The sequence below is a fragment of the Lacerta agilis genome, chromosome 16 (assembly GCF_009819535.1).
Source record: "Lacerta agilis isolate rLacAgi1 chromosome 16, rLacAgi1.pri, whole genome shotgun sequence".
Classification (NCBI taxonomy): Eukaryota; Metazoa; Chordata; class Lepidosauria; order Squamata; family Lacertidae; genus Lacerta; species Lacerta agilis.
The window spans coordinates 39719465-39743472 of NC_046327.1; the positions used below are offsets into that span (position 1 = coordinate 39719465).

The 24008-nt window shown below is 46.9% G+C and overlaps 2 protein-coding genes across 3 annotated transcripts in view; one reads left to right on the top strand and one right to left on the bottom strand.

Moving 5' to 3' along the window:
- Positions 1-6759, top strand: part of LOC117060910 — a 34057-nt gene extending 27298 nt beyond the window's left edge. The window contains exons 15-21 of the mRNA XM_033173513.1: positions 840-1009; positions 1507-1580; positions 1838-1965; positions 3152-3341; positions 3882-4020; positions 4372-4468; positions 6557-6759. Of these exons, the coding sequence (XP_033029404.1) occupies positions 840-1009; positions 1507-1580; positions 1838-1965; positions 3152-3341; positions 3882-4020; positions 4372-4468; positions 6557-6636 (878 nt within the window). The 3' untranslated portion in view covers positions 6637-6759. The remainder of the gene's footprint in view (positions 1-839; positions 1010-1506; positions 1581-1837; positions 1966-3151; positions 3342-3881; positions 4021-4371; positions 4469-6556) is intronic.
- A 4891-nt stretch (positions 6760-11650) lies between these two features.
- Positions 11651-23680, bottom strand: LOC117060647 (transforming protein RhoA-like). 2 transcript variants are annotated; one of them, XM_033173049.1, is made up of 6 exons: positions 23676-23680; positions 22894-22896; positions 16802-16962; positions 15631-15751; positions 15046-15176; positions 11651-11924 (listed from the first exon to the last, which is right to left on the bottom strand). In XM_033173049.1, the coding sequence occupies exons 3-6, from the start codon at positions 16955-16957 to the stop codon at positions 11751-11753; spliced, it is 582 nt and encodes a 193-aa protein (XP_033028940.1). In that variant the 5' UTR covers positions 16958-16962; positions 22894-22896; positions 23676-23680; the 3' UTR covers positions 11651-11750. The 2 variants fall into 2 exon arrangements, with proteins under 2 accessions (XP_033028940.1, XP_033028939.1); XM_033173048.1 differs by lacking the exons at positions 22894-22896; positions 23676-23680 and adding an exon at positions 22800-22887.
- Positions 23681-24008: the final 328 nt, after the last annotated feature.

Here is a 24008-nt window from a genome sequence, read left to right on the forward strand (position 1 = left end):
CGTGTTAATCCATACTTAATCTGTTCCGGAGGTCCATTTGTAACGGGAAACTGCTTGTAACATGAAGCATGCTTTCCCTAATGGCGCCTCCCTCTGCTGCTGTGCTGCCGGAGTGTGATTTCCACTTGCAACCCGGGGCAAAGGTCACAACAAGGGGCATCTGCTTCCGGGTTAGCGGAGCGCGTAACCCGCAGCATTCGTAAGGGGGACGGTATGTAACACGAGGTCCCGCTGTATTGAAGTCTTCTGCTTGCTACTCTGCTTATATTCAGCAAGGCACCGTCTCTCATCTTCTTGCCACTTCCGCTTCTTGACTTGTCTGCAGAGGCAGATTTAGGGGAGCACAACCAGTTGGGTTGCACTGGGTGTGGAGCATTGGGGGGGGGGGTGCCACAACTATGATGTAGAATGGAAGGTGAGAGGCGGGGTGTGTGGAATTTGGGTGTCTTTCAGAGTGTTGTTGAAATTTGAGACCCCAAGGTCTGCCACTGCTTGTCTGTTATGCTCTGGCACAGGCGTCGGCAAGGTTATCTGGCCATGGGCCGGATCAAGCCCACGGAGAATGTCCGTGGGCCGGACATGTGCAGCGTGATGCCAAAAATCATGTCTGCACATGTCCAGACGGTGAAAATCGTGCCCGTGCAGACGCGATTTTTGGCATCTGGACATGCACTGATGCAATTTCCAGCGCCACTTGGCAAGTCCCCATGCCATGCGCAGGAGGCTTGCCGAGCAGGCAGCTTGTGGGCCGGTAAAATGGCCTTCGTGGGCTGCATCTGGCCCATGGGCCGGAGGTTGCCGACCTCTGCTCTGGCATATGTAATATATTTCTCTTGCAGATTGCCTAGCTAATGGCACAATGAGGATCTCTGCCTTGAAGCTGGTTGGCACCCCAGATCTGGTGCCTTCTGGCCTAGTGCTGAGAGACAGACGCTGCAGGCCAGTTTCGGTGACAGAGGAAGGAGCAACATTCATTTTCAACGTGACCTCTTGTGGGACAACTCGCAAGGTAAGAAATGGCTGCTTTGTCAGGAGCAGAGTCCATGAGGCCACTCATGTTAGAAGATGGTTCCTGAATGTTTGCTCCAGCAGTACATGTCAAGCTCAAAAAAACCATGCTTGCTCTTTATTTGGCTTGTCTTGGGTTGAAGCAGCCTGCCTTTTAGCTACTGGAGGTGGCTGTGAAGCTTGGCACAAAGTCTTCTAGTCTGGTACTTGAGGCTTCCTGCCTCTCAGGGTTGTTGGGAAGATGGAGGGACAATGTACATGCACAACAAGTGCTACGCTGAGCTCCTTGGGGAAGGAACATCAAGACCAGGGGCGGTAAACTGTGCTTCTCCGGATGTTGCCAGATTCCAAATACCCAGCAGCCAGCATGGCCCATGGTGGGAAGGGGATATTAGGAGTTGTAGCCCAACCGCTTCTAGAGGACCCCAGGTTGCCCAGCCTCTGCTCTAGAAGATGGTTGAAACCGCCTCCTGTTTTATCCTCTAATCTAATCTGCAGTTTGAAGATGCCACCATGTCCTATGAAAACGAAGTCCTCTATTTTCTCACAGGCCAAGCGGCACCTATCTATCAGTGAGTACTCATGGCTTGGGCAAAGGACTGGGGAAGGAAGCTGCTTACCGCATTGTAATACAAGGGTCACTTCGTGACATAGCCCCCATGTGCAAGCTTTTTCTAGGAGATGCATCCTGCCTTTAAACATAACCGGCTAGAACTCTTGTGCCAGTTTCTGCTGCAGCTCCCTTCCTCCCCCTTCCACCCCTCAAAGCAGGGCTGTTCTGGACTGGAAGGGTAACGAATGGACTATTCTCTCACTTGTATTTTTCAAGGTTGAAATGTGCTTGCCGGTACTTTATTGGTGATACCCTGTTGCTCCAGTACAGCCCAATAGAAGCCCCATCGCCAAGCATCCTGCCTGGGCTGGGGGCGCTGGTGCTTGCCCTTAAGCTGGCCAGAGGTAATGTCACAACACAGCCTTCTGTGGGAGCCTTGCAGGTTAAGGCTGCAACCAAACTTTATCTCAAAATATGTGAATTTTATCTCAAAACAGCAGGCAGGAATGTGGATAAAACATTTATGAAGAACATTTTTTCATCTGAAATCAGGGATGGGGAAGCTGTGGCCCTTTTGGACATTGTTGGACTGCAGCTCCCATCAGCCTCAGGCATTATGGCCAGTGGCGGTGGATGATGGGAGATGTAGTCAAAGATTTGTAGGGCCAGATCTACATAATACAAATTGTCTTGATGGTGCTCCTGTGTGTTGAGGGAGAATACTTAAGATGTTGCTAGTCATATGCAGTTGCAGTAAGTATTCACATTAAGTCCCCCCCCCAAAAAAAATTAGGGAGATTTAATCCAACCTACAGTATTTGAGTGTTGAATATCTAGTTTATGGATTGTGGGCTGAAGAGTTCTGTTGCCTTTTCTTCCCTCACCCCAAAAGCATGTGAAGGGGGTGTTTTAAGAGCAGCCAGGAACATCTCTTGGCTGTTTTTTGGGGGGGGGGGGCAGAGATGTCAGTGGCCTAGTTGGATTCCTCACATCAAATGGTTTGGTAGTGAGCACCAGACTTTCCCAGACCCACCTAGTAGAGATGCAATACACAGAGATGTATTGCAGAAAATGATTCTTTTTGCACAAAGTCAGCTTTCCAAGCTCCTCCCACCCCATATTGATCCTTGGGAGCAGCTTTTTGTGTGATGTTGGAGGATCTGTTTGAGCAGATTTCCACTTGATTTGCTCTAGATTCAGACAGTTAAAAAGCTTGTTCTCTGTCACTGGTATAAGGTCTTGCCATAGTTCTCTGTGATCTCTCAGCCCTGGTACCAAGGGTTTATATTAGGGCTGAAAGCAGAGGCGCCACTTGCATTGCCCTACCCCAGCCTGGCTCTCGTACTAGGAGAAATAGCCTAGGCCAGCTGTTCTCAACCTTGAGTCCCAACTCCATCACCCCTGACTGCTGGCCATGCTGCCTAGGAATGATGGGAGTTGTAGGCCAACAATATTTGGGGGCACAAGGGTTGAGAAAGGCTGACCTGGACTGCTCAGTGCCAGCCTTGGCTTGTTAAAAGCAACTAATTCTTCTGGGTTTGTTAAGGTTCTAATATGTGCTTTTCTTCCCTCCTGCGGCACCATGGGAAGATAAGTCCTACAGCAGCTTCTACCAAGACATGGAGCACCCAGTAACTCGCTACCTTAGAGAACCGCTTCACTTCCAGGTTGAGCTTCTCCATAGCCAGGACCCACAGCTAGAACTTTTTCTGGAGGACTGCTGGGCTACAGCATCTTCTGACAGGAAGAGTCTTCCCCAGTGGAACATAGTGACGGACAGGTAAGAGTCTGAATAATATGTTACTAGTTCTAAGAGCAAGGATGATGTTTTCACACCCTGTTAATTCAGTGAGGTGAGGTGAGGAGGTTGGTTGGTTTGGTTGCATTTGCTGAGGCAGTTTACCATTTTAAAATTATATTATTGCCTTAGGTATCTGGGGTAAAAATAGAATAGCACTTCTGGGTGGAGAAGTGATGGCTAGAACTAATGAGATGATCTGAAAACACAACACAAGCCAGAATGGAGCATGAGAGTCAGTACTACCTGCCGCTGTATTCCTGACCATTTTGAAACAAACATTTCTTAAAGGGGGAAGGGAGTTTTAGTAAATTTCAGAAGCCAGAGACAGGGGTACTAGGCTTGTACTGAGCATCACAAGTGTGCATAACAGCAGGTCACAGGCTCCAGCTTTTCTTGTGGCATTCAGGCTGCCCCAGTGTGTTCATTGCCATGGGGCTGTTAGCCCAATGATGTGGCAGCAAGGCTTGTATCTCTTAAGCTTCTCTGTCATGTTCTCCCCCCCACCCCCACCCCACAAAGTTGTGAGAACACAGAGGACTCTCATCAAACCACATTCCATGGAGTGACTGAGGACTCTGTCCCTTTCCCTACACACCTGAAGCGGTTTGAAGTGAAAATGTTTACATTTATGGTGGACAACCAAGCACTTCAGGGGAAGGTAAGGGAAGCTCTTGACCATGGGATAATGCTTGCTATTGAACTCCCCCTCCCCCCAATGTGGTCCCATCACAGTACAGACTTGCCTGCCTCAGTTGCTGTGCTCTGATAGTTTCTGTGGATGCAAACAGTCTTAACTATTACGTTTTATCATTGTAAGCTGCCATAGGAATTAAAGTCAAGAGCACCATATTGATTAAAAGCAATAAAATTAAAGCTGAGCTGGTATGTATTTTGGCACAAGGAGACACATGCTGGGGGCAGGGAGGGGAGTACGTAGCTGTCAGGACCCCGACTGTTGGGAGTTTTGCTTCCTGGTTCTCCTATGTTATGTTGCTTGTACTTTCCTCAGATCTACTTCCACTGCAGTGCCGTCATCTGTGATTCCAGCCGGCTGGCCATGGACACCACCTGTGCCCAGCGCTGCATTCCCAGAAGGCAGAGAGTAGGTAGGTGTCTTGTGAGGTAAATGCCTTCTGTAGAGCTCTCTACCTTCAAACACAGTGGCAGGAGATCCGTGGCTCTCAAAGCAACATAGCCAATGGGAACTGTATTCTTAACAGTGGATCACAAATTCCTCACCTCTCTTCTAATCCCCTGCCAGAGGCCAGCATGGCTTTCCCTATTGCCTAGAACACAGGTGGGAAACCTTTCTCACTCTGCACGCCATGTCCTTAGCAGGATCTGCTTTGCAGGCCAACCCATCTGTCAGTCACCTGAAAGGAGGACTAGCCTGCACAGTCAATGCAAAATTGAACCCCACCCCCATCAGCAGGCATCACTGTTACCTTGACAGGTGGGTGTGGTTTTCTGGGGAAACAGGTGGGTTTTAGGTCAGCTCAAAATGAAATGCAATTGGTTCAGGCAAGCTAAACACATCATTTTTTGTTGTTCATTCATTTAGTCGTATCCGACTCTTCATGACCCCATGGACCAGAGCACGCCAGGCACTCCTGTCTTCCACTGCCTCCCGCAGTTTGGTCAGACTCATGTTGGTAGCTTCGAGAACACTGTCCAACCATCTCGTCCTCTGTCGTCCCCTTCTCGTGCCCTCCATGTTTCCCAACATCAGGGTCTTTTCCAGGGAGTCTTCTCTCCTCATGAGGTGGCCAAAGTATTGGAGCCTCAGCTTCAGGATCTGTCCTTCCAGTGAGCACTCAGGCCTGATTTCCTTCAGAATGGATAGGTTTGATCTTCTTGCAGTCCAAGAGTCTTCTCCAGCACCAGAATTCAAAAGCATCAATTCTTCGGCGATCAGCCTTCTTTATGGTCCAGCTCTCACTTCCATATATTACTACTGGGAAAACCATAGCTTTAACTATACGGACCTTTGTCGGGAAGGTGATGTCTCTGCTTTTTAAGATGCTGTCTAGGTTTGTCATTGCTTTTCTCCCAAGAAGCTGGCGTCTTCTAATTTCGTGACTGCTGTCACCATCTGCAGTGATCATGGAACCCAAGAAAGTAAAATCTCTCACTGTCTCCATTTCTTCCCCTTCTATTTGGCAGGAGGTGATGGGACCAGTGGCCATGCTCTTAGTTTTTTTGATGTTGAGCTTCAGACCATATTTTGTGCTCTCCTTTTTCACCCTCATTAAAAGGTTCTTTAATTCCTCCTCACTTTCTGCCATCAAGGTTGTGTCATCAACATATCTGTGGTTAGTTCTTCCCGCAATCTTAATTCTGGTTTGGGATTCATCCAGTCCAGCCTTTCACATGATGAATTCTGTATATAAGTTAAATAAGCAGGGAGACAATATACAGCCTTGTCGTACTCCTTTCCCAATTTTGAACCAATCAGTTATTCCATATCCAGCTCTAACTGTAGCTTCTTGTCCCACATAGAGATTTCTCAGGAGACAGATGAGGTGATCAGGCACTCCCATTTCTTTAAGAACCCCCCATCGTTTGCTGTGGTCGACACAGTCAAAAGCTTTTGCATAGTCAATGAAGCAGAAGTAAATGTTTTTCTGGAACTCTCTAGCTTTCTCCATAATCCAGTGCATGTTTGTTTCTTAAAACACAACTATAATAGAAAGTGCTTTATAATGAGGAATTGTGATATTAAGTCTAAAACTCATGAAGACGTAATGGCACTACTTATGAAAGCATCTGTTTTTGACTCTGGAAATCTATCTTAGGAGAGCAGCCGAGCTGAAGCTATGCTGCGGACCAAGCAGTTCTCCAGGAGAACTACAGTGCAAAGCTTGGACTATTACAACTTTCTGTAGCATTTCAGGAAATGGCTTTTGTTCATTAGGTTTCTATAAACTAATGGCATTTTGGGACAGATGCAATAGTAAAGAAAAAATGGAGTAGAACATGTGCCAGTGCAAAAATAAATAAATATATGCTTGTCAGCATGTTAAACTGAGATGGTAAAAAGACATTGAAAGTGTGAGATGATGCATGTTGATGGAAAGTGGATTTCAAATCTGCATCGCTTATTAGAGCTACTTTATACAGGTTGCAGAGTCCTTCTGCTTTAGGAGGATGTAAATGAATGTGGTAATGCTGCCTTTTCCACCCTCCCTTTCCAGGCCGTAGCATTGATTCTACCCGCGGTCGGCAAGTGCATGTCTCATCTGGACCAGTTGTGATAAGGAGGGACCATATGTGAGCATCCGAGGAAGAGAAAGAGACTGGACTAGGATCAGCATTTAGCAACTGAAATGGCAAATGTTCTGTTGCTGGCCGTTACAGCTGTGTACATCTTGTGCAATAAAGGTATACAATAGAGATATTCAGACCTTTTGCTCTTTTGAGAATGGGGGTGGGAAAAACTAAAAGCCCAAATATTTGATAAGGAAGCACCTTATCTAAACTATTGCACTGACCCTTGTATTGGAAGTTCTGTTTCCTACCTCTGAAAGAAGAGGTAGAACATTCAAAGCAGTTAAACTGCATTTAAGGAGATAAAGCGAGATATGAGTTGCTACCCGCCCTAGGCTCTGAAGCAAAACATAGGAAGCTTTAAATTTTGCATTAAAATGAAGATTACAACCACCTTAAATTTCTTTCCACTGCATTGCTCAGTAGCTATTGTACTCCTTTTAGACATTAGCCTGGTTTTTCCAGGCGTTAACTTCCATAGTGGCTTGAAACCTGCTTAGCTAGAAGGCAAGGAGTGACCTCCCTTACAAGGGCCTCTGGAATTAAGATACTCTCCTGCTTCAGTTTTCACCATGACTGGCTCTATCAACCTCAGATTACAAATCATATGCAGCACTACACTGAGTTTGAGGAGGTTACTTTAAAAAAAAAAAAGAATAGAGGATATATTTAGAACAGAGGAATACAGCTACTGTTCTGGGAATTAGAATGTGTGGCAACTCAGTCTTCTGACTTAAAAGTCATTCCTTTCTACCATTTGCTGTCAAACAGCTGAAGGGAAAAATCTGGTTGTCCTAAAACCATACAAGTAAAAAAAGTAAAAATAGATGTTAATAAAATAATGTCCCTTCCACTTGTCCTAAAACTACAGAGAAAGTAGGACAAATGCTCCAGAGAAGCGGACACGGAGCAATGGATTCAAACTACAAGAAAGAAGATTCCACCTAAACATTAGGAAGAACTTCCTGACAGTGAGAGCTGTTCGGCAGTGGAATTTGCTGCCAAGGAGTGTGGTGGAGTCTCCTTCTTTGGAGGTCTTGAAGCGGAGGCTTGACAGCCATCTGTCAGGAATGCTTTGATGGTGTTTCCTGCTTGGCAAGGGGTTGGACTGGATGGCCCTTGTGGTCTCTTCCAACTCTGATTCTATGATTCTATGAAATATTTTAGAAGCTACAAACAATAGATAATGAAACAAGCATGAACTCCAGTGACATAGAAGAATGGGGGGGGGGGTTGAGGTTGCTTAGCTGTGCCATTAAGCAGCAGTTATCCTAAATAGGCCTGGCTTTAGGTAACTGAAGGTCACTAGACGTACGCTGCAGATGCACTGTAGTATTAAATGGTGCAGATCATGGATACATAGATCCAATACTGATACCAAGAATTGACACCACAAAGAGAAGAAACACTGCTGGTAGTTTTCTGCAGCTAAAAATTTTCATCAGAATGTCAATTCAATGCCTGTACACCATTTAAGGAGCCTAAGAGATACCGGATTTCACATGAACGAAAGGAGAGAACGACAGCAAAGTCCAAAAGTTACAATCTTGGACTAAGAATCTTATCCAAAGAGTAGGCACAAGGACAAGGAATGCAGGCAGAGTACTGTATAGTGTTCACCTAAAGTGAGAAGGCCAATCTTGCTATTGTGTACAAATCAGCAAATAATGCTGCAACTATGAGAAACTTTCCAGTAGTTCTGCAAAGTGGTTTCTAACAGAACTGTTTGGAAAGTTTACTTTCCACCACATTATTTCTCCATAGAGCTCCCTACACTTTCTAGCGCAACGTAGAGCTACAGGAATCCAAAGGGGCAGCAGGCCTACCTGAAGCCAAGCTCTCTATGCTCTGATTAGCTCCCAGTCTATTGGACTGCTTCTCCCACCATCTTGGTTCTGGCTTAAAACATTTCTTGTTTCTAGGTAAGACTCATTTCCTCATGAAGGTTATGGGAAGCGTGTGATTACTTTTACCAGCCATCACAATTTAGTCCAACCAAAGCACTCCATGGGCTCAGCAGTTTGGTGGGGACAGTGTGTACAACTGCTGTAAGCAAAATCAATGCTCACCTTTTATGGATGGCACGCCTACCTCACATACGATAAGTTCAAAGTCCGGAGGAAGTACAAAACGAGACTGGAGCCAATGGCACCATGGTTAAGAGAGCCAGTGTGGTGTAGTGGTTAAGAGTGGTAGACACAATCTGGTGAACCGGGTTCGCATCTCCGCTCCTCCACATGCAGCTGCTGGGTGACCTTGGGCTAGTCACACTTCTCTGAAGTCTCTCAGCCCCACTCACCTCACAGAGTGTTTGTTGTGGGGGAGGAAGGGAAAGGAGAATGTGAGCCGCTTTGAGACTCCTTCGGTTAGTGATAAAGCAGGATATCAAATCCAAACTCTTCTTCTTCTCACCTCTAGAAGCCCATGCCATGAAAAAATTAAACACGAGTAAGGGATGGGCAACATACAAAGATTTGATAATGGAAGATCAAGGTAAACTTAGAATAAGACCATATGAGGAAACAAGGCATTATGTCTCTGACAGATGGCAATATGTACAACTTGGAAGTGTCTTTAACTCTGACTCAAAGAAAGGCTTTGCTAAAGAGAATTCATTAATGCAAGAAACATTATTTTAAAAAACAACAAAAAATACTATCTAAAATGTATAACCTTTTGCTAGATTTGGGTATGATTGACAAGGAAGTGAAAGAGACAATGATTAAATGGGCGTGAGACTTCGGCCAAGGGGAGAAACATAAGATTTACCACCTGTAGTACAATAAAAGAAAATTTCGTCAAAATGTTCTACAGGTGGTATTTAACACCAGTCAAATTAACAAAAATCTATAAACTGAAATCCAACTTCTCTTGGAAATGCAACAAGGAAGCTGGTACAACAACGCATATGTGGTGGAGTTGCACCACGATTAAGTACTTCTGGGGAGAAATACAGGAGGAGTTAAAAAAAATGCTTAAAATCCCATTAACGAAAAAACCAGGCTTACCTACTGGGCCTTTTGAAAAAAAGAATTTTCTTATATGCAACCACCGTAGCTAGGATAGTAATAGCATCTAAATGGAAAGCTGAAGAACTACCTTCCAAGGAGGAATGTCTTCTCAAATTAAATGAATCTTTAAAATTGGCTAAATTAACAACATCCCTATGGCAGCAGTCAAATAAAAAACTAAAAGATGAATGGCAATGCTTTGATGATTATACAGTGGTACCTCAGGTTAAGAACTTAATTTGTTCTGGAGGTCCGTTCTTAAACTGAAGCACCACTTTAGCTAATGGGGGCCTCCCGCTGCCGCTGCGCGATTTCTGTTCTCATCCTGAAGCAAAGTTCTTAACCCGAGGTACTATTTCTGGGTTAGCAGAGTCTGCAACCTGAAGCTTCTGTAACCCGAGGTACCACTGTATGACAAAATATTGCTCTAAAAAGACATGCTAATATGCTTAGATTAAGAATGTAAATGCATCAAAACAATAATGACATGTATGTACCATATTTTTCCGTGTATAAGACTAGGTTTCCCCCCTAAAAAAAATTGAAAAAATTAGGGGGTGTCTTATACACAGGGCCATCTCCCCCCATTTTCTTAAATCTGAGTCCCCCCCAAATAGGGGGCATCTTATACATGGAAAATACAGCATAAAGAGAAAATAAAAACAACCAGAATGCAATGATAAGGGTGAAATTGATTCTAGAGAAGACGAGCAGCGGTGGAGGGGAGTTAAACAGGGTGGGGGTTTATCTTGTTTTTTCTTTTTCTCTTTTGGATATTGTATAATGATTTAATGTATAATGTTTATTCTGTTATGTATTATTTCTTTTTTATTAAACTGAATGACGGAAAATCTAAATAAAAATACATTAAAGAAGAAAAGAAAAACAAATGCTCACCTTTTTAGTGGTTCCCTTTCCAGAGCAGATTTTAAGAGGCAAAAGGCAAAGCCCCACCATGTACTAAACATTGCTACAAATTTATTACAGATTTTTCTTTCAAGTACATTTTGAAAAGTAACAACCACTTTTTAAACATGTGAATACAAATTAAACACAAAATCATACACCCCGGTGGCAATGCAGTGAGTACAAAGAAGGCAGAAGGGAAGGGAAGCAGGAGTGTGAGGGGAGCAGCGAGACAGAAGCAACAGAGGAGGCCCTTTGCACTTGAAGCTGTGGCAGTGGCTACTCCAGCTACCAGCTATCCAGAGAGCTTCCAAACAGCAACAAACTGGCTCATAGCACCTCTGCTTACAAATATAGATTTTTGCTAGAAAGGGGCCAGGCTTCAAGGCCCAGTCTCTTGGGCCAGTTTGAAGGAAAGGCAGCTGTCTGCTCTGCTGTCAGGAGATAAATATTTTAGTGGAGACAATTCTGTTCTGGGGTGGGGGAGAGAGAAGGTGGAGGACCTGATGTCACTTTACTGAGACAGCCCTCAAGAAACTGAAAGTGGGTGGCTTTTGTACTGGGCTATGTTCGCCATGAGGAAGGGGACATGCACCAAAGTGGTTCTGCTCTACCCTAAAGAGCAGAAAAGCCAGCTAAGGGATCAATGAGTCTGCCAAGATACGGGTGACCGCTTGCCCACTGTGCAGGAGGACTGGCTCCACTGACAATCAGTGACTTGTTGACATGTCAAGAGTCCCTTACTAGGCAGGGCCCGATGTTTCAATTCAAGGCTCTGACCATTATTGAAGCAAAGGGCTTTCACACTTTGGCAAAAAGTCTTCTGCAAAGAAAGGGCCTGGAGCAGTGTAGTGCCCTAGGCTGCCAACGAGAATCAAGACTGCTTTGAGCAAGCACATGGAAAGACAAGGAGCTCTCCCACTGACCCACTGAGGGCCAGAATTTTCTGACCTGTTGAGGGAGTCAGAAGCCTGTGACGGAAGGGGGAAATGCCATCCCTGCATGGTGATGGGCAGAGCCTGGGGCAGACTGGGAACCCCACCTCCAAAGTTAGTTGTCATGCTCCAGAAGAGCCCCTGCCCAGCTCTAGCAAGCCCCCTCTCTGAGGAGACCTGCCAGTCCATGGTATCACAAGAGAGGCAAGCCTGGAAGCTAAGAGCTCAAAGGCTTGGCTGGCTGGCAGGGAAGGCAGGCTGGGAAGGAATTACAGCAGCTGGCATGAGGTCTTCTTGCGCCCACGTTTGGCCTGCAGGGCAGCCCGGGTGGCCATCTCAAACACTTCCCGTACTCCATCCTTTGTCTTTGCAGAACATTCCAGGTAGCCAAAAGCACTAATCCTGTTTGCCATGTCACGTCCCTCTTCTGGCTTCACTGGTTCCTGAAAGGGAAGGGCGAAACAGAGAGTGAGGTCACCTGGGATCTTTCCTGGCAAGGGAAATGAGGTAGAATCTAGCAATCAAAGCAAAACCTCAGCAATCAGAACTCCTGGCTCCTATAACCACACAATACTAACTCCCTGGGACTGTATCCTTTGCTGAAAACTGGTACCCAGCCCTTGCTAGGGTTGTGAAGTTGGCGATTTACTTAATAAATTATTATTATTATTATTATTATTATTATTATTATTATTATTATTATTATTATTATTAATTATTATTTATACCCAGCCACTCTGGGCGGCTTCCAACAAAATATTAAAATACAATAGCCCGTTAAACATTAAAAGCTTCCCTAAACAGGGCTGCCTTCAGATGTCTGGTAGTTGTTTTTCTCTTTGACATCTGGTGGGAGAACATTCCACAGAGCAGGTGCCATTGTCGAGAAGGCCCTCTGCCTGGTTCCCTGTAACTTGGCTTCTCGCAGCGAGGGAACTGCCAGAAGGCCCTCGGCACTGGACCTCAGTGTCTGGGGAGAACGATGGGGGTGTCCCAGTCACCAGTCTAGCTGCTGCATTCTGGATTAGTTATAGTTTCCGGGTCACCTTCAAAGATGCACAGAGTGCATTGCAGTAGTCCAAGCGAGAGATAACTAGAGCATGCACCACTCTGGTGAAATAGTCTGTGGGCAGGTAGGTTCTCAGCCTGCGTACCAGATGGAGCTGGTACACAGAATTGACCTGCACCTCCATGGACAGCTGTGTGTCCAAAATGACTCCCAGGCTGCGCACCTGGTCCTTCAGGGGCACAGTTACCCCATTCAGGACCACACCTGCCCGCCCCCTGTCCCCCCAAAACAGTACTTCTGTCTTGTCAGGATTTAACCTCAATCTGTTAGCTGCCATCCATTCTCCAACTGCCTCTAGATACTCACACATGATCTTCACCGCCTTCACTGGTTCTGATTTGAAAGAGAGGTAGAGCTGGGTATCATCCGCATACTGATGAACACCCAGCCCAAACCCCCTGATGATCTCTCCCAGCGGCTGCACGTAGATGTTGTTGAAAAGCATGGGGGAGAGGACAGAACCCTGAGGCACCCCATAAGTGAGAGCCCAGGGGTCTGAACACCACCACTTTCTGAGCACGGCCCAGGAGAAAGGAGCAGAACCACTGTATAAGAGTGCCCCCAGATCCTCTAGACGGTCCAGAAGAATGTTATGGTCGATGTTATCAAAAGCTGCTAAGAGATCCAGCAGAACTAGGAAACAGCTCTCACCTTTGTCCCTAGCCAACCGGAGATCATTGACCAGTTTCAGTCCCATGATGAGGTCTGAATCCCGACTGGAAGGGATCCAAGGTATGCCTGGAGTTGTTCAGCAACTACTTGTTCAATCACCTTGCCCAAGAATGGAAGATTTGAGACTGGGCAATAGTTGGCCACATTGGCCGCATCTAAAGATGCTTTTTTAAGAAGTGGTTTGATAACCGCCTCTTTCAGCGGGTCTGGGAAGGCTCCCTCACAGAGAGAAGCATTAATCACCCTGTGAAGCCCTTCCCAGCTAGCTTTTATAAGCCAGGATGGGCAAGGATCAAGGAGACAGGTGGTTGGTTTCACTCGTCCAAGCAGCCTGTCCACACCCTCAGAGGTAACAGATTGGAATTGATCCCACGCAACTTGACTAGACAGAACTCTAGCACTCTCCCGCCCTGGCCCTGCTCCCATGGTGGAGTTTACCTCTTCCCGAATCTGAGCGACTTTATCTGCAAAAAACTTTGCAAAATCATTGCAGGAGATTATGTGGTCCGTACTGTGCCCCGATGGAGCAGGTGGTTCCGCTAAATTCCGAACCACCTGAAAAAGTCTCCTCCTGCTGTTTTCTGCAGATGCAATAGAGGCGGTGAAGAAAGTCTTCTTTGCCGTCGCTACCGCCACTTGGTAGGCTCGACATTGAGCTCTAACCCGTGTCCGGTCAGATTCATAATGAGTTATCCACCACGGCGCTCTAGCCGTCTCAGCGATTGTTTCATTGCCCTCAGATCCGTGGAAAACCATGGGGCTGTCTGGGCTACATGCAATCGGAGAGGGCACTTTGGAGCCAAACAGTCAGTAGCCCTGGTTAACTCCACATTCCAGCGGGTCACCAGGGAATCAGCTGAAAGGCCATCAACATGGGATAAAGCATCCCCTACCACTCTCTGGAAACCATTTGGATCCATTAAGTGGCGGGGGCAGACCATCTGAATCAGTCCCACCTCCCTGCAGAGGGGAAGGGTCGCGGAGAAGTCCAGTTGCACCAGGAAGTGATTGGACCATGGCACTTTAGTTTCACTTTTACTTAGTGTCAGATCACCAACATCCATAGAGGTGAACACAAGGTCTAAGGCATGTCCGCGGCTATGAGTTGGGCCAAACTTATTCAGGGATAGCCGCATGGAGGCCATGCTTTCCACGAAGTCCCAAGCGGCCCCTTGTAAGGTCGTGTCGGTGTGGATGTTAAAATCCCCTAGGACAGCCAAACTAGGTGTCTCCAGGAGAACATCCACCACGACCTGAAGCAGTTCGGGCAGGGAATCCTTGGTGCAGCAGGGAGATCGGTACACCAAGAGTAATCCTGTACTGCCCCTGTTGCCCAACTTCCAGAACATGCACTTAGAGCACTGGGTCTTCCCAACAGGATGCCTGGTGCAAACTAATGACTTCCTATAAATCACTGCAACCCCCCCTTCCCGCCCACAAGGCCTGGGTTGCTGTGCGACAGAGAAACCTGGTGGACAAGCAGTGGCAAGGACAGTCCCATCTGCTTCATCCAACCAAGTCTCTGTTACACATGCCATCATGCATGTGTTACACTTTATGGCATCATGCAAGCCATGCTGTCTTCAAATAGAGTGTGTTGTGAAAAGGTACTGAGAACCCTACAGAAACCAGTAGCTTTGTGCTTCGCCAAGCCCCCTTCAAAAATGAGAGGAAGGCCACAATATACCTCTCTGGATGGGCTTGTGCTTCTGCTCAGATGTAAATGGAAAGGACACAGATTCCTTTCAAGCCCCCAATGGCCATATGCATAGCTGTTTGTACCCTCCTCCTATTCTGATGGCAATACCAAATCCTCTCTGCACCTGCTTCATCTTGGCTAGCTCCCGGCGTGTATGCTCATCATTTCGCAGGTCCTTCTTGTTCCCCACCAGGATGATAGGCACATTGGGGCAGAAGTGCTTCACCTCCGGAGTCCACTTCTCAGGGATGTTTTCTGTAGGGGCACAAAGTAAAACCGTAAGCATAAACCTAGGAAGACCGTGGAGTTCCAAGCCACTTGTGCCCCAAAGCAAAGATTTGGGAAACTATCTCAAGTTCCTTCAGATACCACCAGGATGAAATTTAAAGGACTTCCACTACTGTGGGTACAGGAGCAGCAAACTCAGAAAATGGATGTGGTGCAACCAACGTTAAAGCTGGGACATGTGTACATGGGGGGGGGCAATGGGAGAAAAGACGGAAATGGGGAGGGACAAGTGGCAGAACACTGAACGCCTGCAGTGGTGTGATGTAATACACATCATATGACCAGCTAATCAACTACTATGGCAGTTTAACTGCTCCCATCAGCAATCTGACATCTGGGAAGAGACCAGAGTCAGAAGTCTACAGAAGTCTCTGCTGTATCTCATTCAGTCAGCCCTCCCACATACTCAGGGGAGACTCACCTAAACTGTCGGGGCTGTCAATGGAGAAACACATGAGGATGACATCTGTATCTGGGTAGGAGAGGGGTCTCAGGCGGTCATAGTCCTCTTGGCCAGCTGTATCCCACAGGGCAAGTTCTACCTGTAGAAATGCAAATATGATAACTTAATGGGGGCAAGTCCTCAAAGTGCTGTCATCACTCCATTAAACTAAAGCATATTCTGTGATGTGCTAGTGTCTTCCCCATTAGATCCTTAAAGGTAAAGGACCCCTGACAGTTAAGTCCAGTCGCAAATGACTCTGGGGTTGCGGCGCTCATCTCACTTTACTGGCCGAGGGAGCCGATGTTTGTCTGCAGACAGTTTTCCGGGTCATGTGGCCAGCATGACTAAGCCACTTCTGGCGAAACCAGAGCAGCACACAGAAACTCTGTTTACCTTCCCGCTGGAGCAGTACCTATTTATCTACTTGCACTTTGATATGCTTTCGAACTGCTAGGTTGGCAGGCACTGGGACCGAGCAATGGGAGCTCACCCCGTCGCAGGGATTCGAACCACTGACCTGATTGGCAAGCCCTAGGCTCAGTGGTTTAGACCACAGCGCCACCCGCGTCTGTAATGAATGTTTCTGTAATGAATGTAATGTGATTCTGTAATGAATCACAAGCAAAGTGGAAAGATGCTGGTATTGTTGTAATTCAATCAGAAAAGCATTCTCCAAACTCTACTCCCTGTTGCCACCAAGAAATGCAGTTCCTGTTCTTTTCTGCAGCTATTCTTCATTTCTCTCAAATCAATTCCTCTCTGCTCTTGGGGGTGGGGAGAGGAAGAGGGCTATTTCACACATTACGCTGACCAACTCAGAGAAAAAAAACACTGGGAGGCCAAATGCCCCAGACAATATATAAATATATATAGTGGGCAAGCAGCTGACCTCCAATTTGGGCTCAGCACAGGGGCTTGCAGCGGGACCCCAGCTGGGCCTCAGAGAAATGGAAAATGTAGAATGGTACATAATGCTCTACACAAGACGCAGACTCTTCTGCTGCTGCACGAGTCAGGTGGCTTGCAGAAGCTGCTGCTCTTGCACCACAGCAAAAAAACGCCAGCCAGCCAGATGGTGGAGATATCAGGCACTATCATTGCGCCCAGGCATCTGCCCGGCCCTGTAGGCTCCCAACATCAGTATTACCTGCTTTCCATCCACCTCGATGTCAGCCACATAGTTCTCAAAGACGGTGGGGACGTAGACCTCTGGGAATTGGTCCTTGCTAAAGACAATAAGGAGGCAGGTCTTTCCACATGCTCCATCTCCTACAATGACAAGTTTCTTGCGTATGGCAGCCATCTCTCCTGAAGGAAGAAAAGCAGCACCCACTTAGCAACTGGGGATGGGCTTTACCTTCACTCAAGACCCAATACATTAGCAAGCCCCTCAAGCAGAGACTCTATGCCATCAACAAATCTTTCTTGCCTCTGGGTTGGCAACTGGAAGGGCCAACTGGTACTCCTAACAGGAACCATATTTGGGCTCATGAAGCCTTCATTTGCTGATCCCTACAATGCAGATGGATCAGGCCTACAAAACTTCCAAGTGAATTTTGAGGAACAAAATCAGGGGGATCAGAGGTCACCAGTGTTTGAAACTCTCCATTCACAAGTCACATTCCGTGTGTGGAAACGCTCAGACGCGACCAAGGTCATTTCCTTTGTGCCTGAGCCAGTCTGTGAGAACTTCTTTCTTTTCCAACCTCAGTGCCACCTGAGCCCTGCCCCCCTGCTTGCTTCAAAAAGACTTCTTGGGTACTGGATGAGAAGCGAAGGGGGCGGGTGTAAAACTCCAAGTGGAGGTGCCTCCAGCAGGGCCGCATGGCTCGGGGTAGCTGCCTGTGTGCAGGCAAGTGAGGTGGCATGTTTCTTATTATTAGGGCAAGCAGAGGAGGTGGCCGGGAAGCAGCAGCCCAGGCTCCAGATGTGATGGCGCTTCCGTGCGACACAGATACCTTTCCCCTCCTTCCTTCCTTCCCTCCCTCCCTTTTGCTCAATGTCTGCTGAATCACATTCATTGAAACAGGCAGACCGTGCATACTCAGGGAAGGAGGGGAGAAGAACAGAAATCAGCAACTGCGTGTCTGCTTGCTTGCTAATGAGAAAGGGAGAGAGCCTGCCTGCTCCCCCCCCCCCCGATTACTATTATCTCTTCTTAATCTGCTCTAGGAAGGCATCATCCAAGTCTTCAGTCTGGCTTGGCAGTCCATAGCAGACACCCACAGTAAGGTCACTGTTGTTTCTCTCTCCTACCTCGACTTACAAATTTAATCCATTCTGAATGCACATTTGTAGGTCGAAAAATTCGTAAGTAAAAAAAAGCGATTTCCCCATAGGAATGCATTGGAAACGAAAAATTCGAAAAAATCGTAAGTTGAGTAAACTGCATCTAAAATTCGTAAGTCGAGTAAACCCCATCTAAAACCGCCGACGTATGTCCTTCGGACGTCGAAAAATTTGTAGGCGTGCGGGCACTTTTTTCATTCGTAAGTCGAAAAATTTGTATGCTGAGTAATTCGTAAGTTGAGGTACCACTGTAATAAGAATTTAATGTGATACGATGTAAGATTTTCTATTTTTATTTCTGGATGAATTTCTGTTTGTCTTTTAATTTCAATAAAGCACTAAACAAAAGAAAAGAAAAGGAGGAACCATCACCTCAGACATGTAATAACTTAACACGAACGCCCGAAAAAAAGAAAAAACCCGGAAGTTCACACATTTTTGCGCTTCTGCACATGCGCAAAGTGCTTCTGCGCGTGCTCCGGGGAGGACTTGCGGGTCACGGAGGTCCGTAAGTCGAACGTACGCAACTCGAGGTATGACTATTATGAAACTGGTTAGCATTATTGTTACAGACTTAATTACATTGCCACAGAACCCTGATTTAAAGGTAATGACAGCACTGCTACTGTATTTGTCTAGATTATTTAACAAACTCCAAGTCTGCCAAACATATTGTTGCCGTAACCTGGTGGCAAGGCCGTTGCAAGTCTCAAGATTCCATATTTTATTTCAATTGAAATAAAGTTAATACAACACACACACAAAATCAGGAAACAAACACACGAGAGCAGTAACTCTGACATACATGAAGAATAAAAGCCAAACTGAGAGTATCTGGGTCAAAATTAAGGGAGAGAAAAATAACAGTGATCTCATTGTGGGAGTTTACTACAGATCCCCAAGCCAAACTGAGGACACAGATGATGCCTTCCTGGACCAAGCATTCAAAAGGAAGTGAGATAGTAGTAATTGGGGATTTCAACTATCCTGATATTTGTTGGATGTCAAACTCAGCCAAGAGTATAAGGTCAAACAGATTCCTCACTGGCCTTGCAGACAATTTCATTGTCCAGATCAGCCATTTTAGATCTGGTCCTAACCAATAGTGATGACTTGGTAAGTGGAGTAGAAGTGGCAGGATCATTAGGTGAGAGAGATCATGCTCTTCTGGAGTTTATTATACAGCGGAAAGGAGCAAACAAGCATACTAAGACTCAAATTCTAGACTTTAAGACAGCTAATTTCAGAAAACTTAGGGAAACGCTGGGTGTGATCCCATGGTCAGTAACACTAAAAGGGAAGGGAGTTCATGATGGATGGGAGTTTGTTAAAAGGGAGAAATTAAAAGCACAACTTCAAGCAGTACCAATGAGACGAAAACATGGAAGGTGCCTAAAGAAGCCAGGGTGGCTATCTAAAGAACTTTTAACTGATTTAAGAGTTAAAAGGGATATGTACAAAAAATGGAAAAAGGGGGAAATCACCAGAGAGGAATTCAAACAAATAGCCAGCATGTGTAGAGACAAAGTCTGAAAAGCTAAAGCACAGAATGAACTCAGGCTTGCTAGAGAGGTTAAAAGCAATAAAAAGGGCTTTCATGGGTATGTCCGTAGCAAAAGGAACAAGGAAACAGTGGGGTCACTTAGAGGAGAAGATGGTGAAATGCAAACAGGAGACAGAGAAAGGGCAGAACTCCTCAATGCCTTCTTTGCCTCAGTCTTCTCCAAAAAAGAAAACAATGCCCAACCTGAAGAATATCGAGCAGATGATTCAGCAGGGGAAAAACAGCCCAGAATAAGTAAGGAGGTAGTACAAGAATACTTGGCTACCAGTAGTTTAGATGTATTCAAGTCTCCAGGGCCAGATGAACTACATCCAAGAGTATTAAAAGAACTGGCAGAGGTGATTTCAGAACCACTGGCAGTAATCTTTGAGAATTCCTGGAGAACAGGAGAAGTCCCAGCAGACTGGAGGAGGGCAAATGTTGTCCCTATTTTCAAAAAGGGGAAAAGAGAAGACCCAAACAATTACCGCCCAGTCAGCCTGACATCAATACCAGGAAAGATTCTAGAGCAGATCATTAAGCAAATGGTCTGTGAGCACCTAGAAAGGAACGCTGTGATCACTAAAAGTCAGCATGGGTTTCTGAAAAATAAGTCATGTCAGACCAATCTGATCTCATTTTTTGACAGAATTACAAGCCTGGTAGATGAAGGGAACGCTGTGGATGTAGCCTATCTTGATTTCAGCAAGGCCTTTGACAAGGTGCCCCATGATATTCTTGTAAAGAAGCTGGTAAAATGTGGGCTAGACAATGCTACCATTCAGTGGATTTGTAACTGGCTGACTGACCGAGCCCAAAGGGTACTCATTAACGGCTGCTCTTCATCCTGGAGAGAAGTGACTAGTGGGGTGCCACAGGGTTCTGTCTTGGGCCCAGTCTTATTCAACATCTTTATCAATGACTTGGATGATGGGCTTGAGGGCATCCTGATCAAGTTTGCAGATGACACCAAATTGGAAGGGGTGGCTAATACCCCAGAGGACAGGATCACACTTCAAAATGACCTTAACAGCTTAGAGAACTGGGCCAAAGCAAACAAGATGAATTTTAACAGGGAGAAATGTAAAGTACTACACTTGGGCAAAAAAATGAAAGGCACAAATACAGGATGGGTGACACCTGGCTTGAGAGCAGTACATGTGAAAAGGATCTAGGAGTCTTGGTAGACCATAAATTTGACATGAGTCAACAGTGTGATGCAGCAGCTAAAAAAGCCAATGCAATTCTGGGCTGCATCAATAGGAGTATAGCATCTAGATCAAGGGAAGTAATAGTACCACTGTATTCCGCTCTAGAATACTGTGTCCAGTTCTGGGCACCACAGTTCAAGAAGGATACGGACAAGCTGGAACGTGTCCAGAGGAGGGCAACCAAAATGGTCAAAGGCCTGGAAATGATGCCTTATGAGGAACGGCTTAGGCAGCTGGGTATGTTTAGCCTGGAGAAGAGAAGGTTAAGGGGTGATATGATAGCCATGTTCAAATATATAAAAGGATGTCATATAGAGGAGGGTGAAAGGTTGTTTTCTGCTGCTCCAGAGAAGCAGACACGGAGCAATGGATTCAAACTACAAGAAAGAAGATTCCACCTAAACATTAGGAAGAACCTCCTGACAATAAGAGCTGTTCGACAGTGGAATTTGCTACCAAGGAGTGTGGTGGAGTCTCCTTCTTTGGAGGTCTTTAAGCAGAGGCTTGACAGCCATCTGTCAGGAATGCTTTGATGGTGTTTCCTGCTTGGCAGGGGGTTGGACTGGATGGCCCTTGTGGTCTCTTCCAACTCTATGATTCTAAAGAAGAAGCAGGAACTATGGATCTTACAGATTATGCTAGACAAATACACTGATTTGTGCTAATATTTTCAAGGATATCATCTATGAAGATGAAGTGAGATGTGAACTGCATTCAGGATAGCTGACTTTCTCTACAATTAATTTTGCAACCTGTTTTCATGATTATACAGAACCAAGCCCCACCAAGTTCAATGGAGTTCATTTGCAACAGAGTGTTTCCAGGTCTGCAGCATTAATATGATGATGTACTCCACATAGAACCACTCCTTGTTTGTCTTATAGGGGTGCTTATGAGTATTCTCTCTAAATATATGAATGTCTTCGGATTCTGCGTATTTATGCCTACCTTCTAAGATCAAATAGAAAAATCTTTTCATTACATGTGGGTCTAAATTTCACTATTTTTTATTATTTTCCAACTAGCAAAAACTAAGATACCTCTTAGGGTCTTACAGTTTCATGTCCAAAACTTGTGTATCAATATCTAGCTTATGCCTTAAATAATTTATTCCTCCAAAAATAAAGTGGAATGTGTTTTTATGGGTTAAAAAAGCTGTAATACACCCCATATCAGTTTTGGAGGAGGAGCAGGTGATAATGGACATCCTACAAAGTAGATGTCTGTTAATATTCTTGTATTTTGATTAAAGCAAGACAATTACACACACCATTCCATCAAAGTGGAAGGACAATTAATGTACATTGAAGAGGTTATACTCATAGCTGTCAACTTTTCCCTTTTCGTGCGAGGAATCCTATTCGGAATAAGGGAATTTCCCTTAAAAAAGGGAAAAGTTGACAGCTATGGTTATACTTGGGCAGCGATCCAGCATGCAATACCTATACACAGCGTAAGCTTTTGAATTTAACAGGACACTTTTCCATCAATACTAAGAACCAGGTTACTTTTGTCTTTTTTATCACAGGTTTGACCTACGGTACTACATGGTGCACACCTGCCATCAAGAGGATTACATGCAAAACGGCGGCCTTTCACGCGGACCGAGTTCAAGTTGCTATAATTCGCCACAACTCCGTGATTTAAAAGTACAAGAGTTTACAGCAAAAATCACACTGCAGGCGAGTCCCACCCCCGCGGAATTCAGACGCGCCTCTTCGGCCCTTTCCCGCGCCTAAGCGGGAGGCGCCTCGCAGGACATCCGGAGGGGGGGGGGCGCCACTCGAGCAGCTCCAGCCACGGATTTAGGCCGCACATGCGCAAGGTGCTCCCGAAAGCCCCACTCCGCCTCCGTCCCCCGAAACCTTTCCCGCGGAGCCGCCCAATCAGGCGCGCTTCCTCCCACCTTCGCCACCGCGACCCCGCCCAACAGCCAACCGTCTTCTGGCTTCGCGCATGCGCCGCACATACGAACCCCCCCCCAACTTTTCACCAACAGCTTTTTCTTAAGGCTAAAGCCCCTCAATTTTGAAGGAAACGAGGCCCAGTCGCAATTAGGGCAGCTGCTTCCCATCCCGCTGTCGTAGGAACTTCCCTCTTACCCGCTTCTCTCGGCGGCCTCCACTGCCGGCTCCGCCCGGCTCACTCGCAGGCGCCCGGACTCTCCACAGCAGCCCCCTCACAGCCCCCTCCCACTTCCTGATTGACAGAAGCCACAGCCCAATCGCGTAACTCCCTACTGACATCGAGGCCGTCGCTGTCTTATAAAAGGCGTCTGAGACTTCCCTTCCGTCGGATTGACAGAATGCTGCGGCCAATGGAAGAGCGTCATTCGTGCCAAACGAGAGATTGGTTGCGTCATCGGGCGCTGTCTGATTCCGGAACGGGAGAACACGGCGGCCAATCGCCGCCCAGTCACAGAATTGGCTGATAGGCAGATTGAACTGACCAATTGTGCTCGACACAAACGAACATTGCTCCTATTGCCGACGGAGGCCGCGATTTCCACATCAGCCTCTTTGACGAATGGCAGCCTGCCCTGGCCAATCGGAGCCCGCTATGAACGAAGGCGCCCTTGTGATTTCCCGGCCAAGGCGGGGGTAAACGCCCACCCGGTGACATCAGGGTCAGCGGTAACCAATGGCGGCTTTACCGACGAAGCCCCGCCCAGCCCAAGGAGCCCGCAGGAGAGGCGCTTCCCGGCCAATTGTTGCTCGGCTGAGGAGAGCGGAGCGGAGTCTGCTTGGCGGCCATTTTGGGCGTGTCTCTCTGGCGCCCCGCAGAGGCGGAGAAGTCTTGGCGGCGCTTTTCGCCCTGAGGCGAAAGTCAGTCTGTCCCGAGAACAGCAGCTGCGCCTTCGAAGGCCCAGGCTCGCTTGGTGTCCCCGGCCTCTCTCTCTCCCTCTCCCCCTCCTTGGACTGATCGCAGCCCCGGCCCGCTTCCGGGCAAGCGCGGAGCAGCCGAAGGGCGCCTGAGACTGAGGAGACCTTGCTGGGAGCAGCTCAGCCCCGGAGCCTCTGGGGGCCCGAGGAGGCTCGCGCCGCACCTTCCACCGTCTTCTCCCAGCAAGAGGCGGCACAGGAAACTCCCGAGGTGCCCTCGGTCCAGCAAAGGGATCCCGTAGCAACTGCTGGGCAGGGCCGGTCCGCCTCGGACGGCAGGATCTGCAGCCGGTGCCGGGCTGGACTTGGCCCTTGTTCGCGACGCAGATCTTCCCTCCCCTCTGGAGGTGCCTGCCTGCCTGCCGTGGTTTGCCCCAGGTGCCCAAATGTCTGGGACTCTTCCTGGATGGAGCTGCCCTGCACTATCAG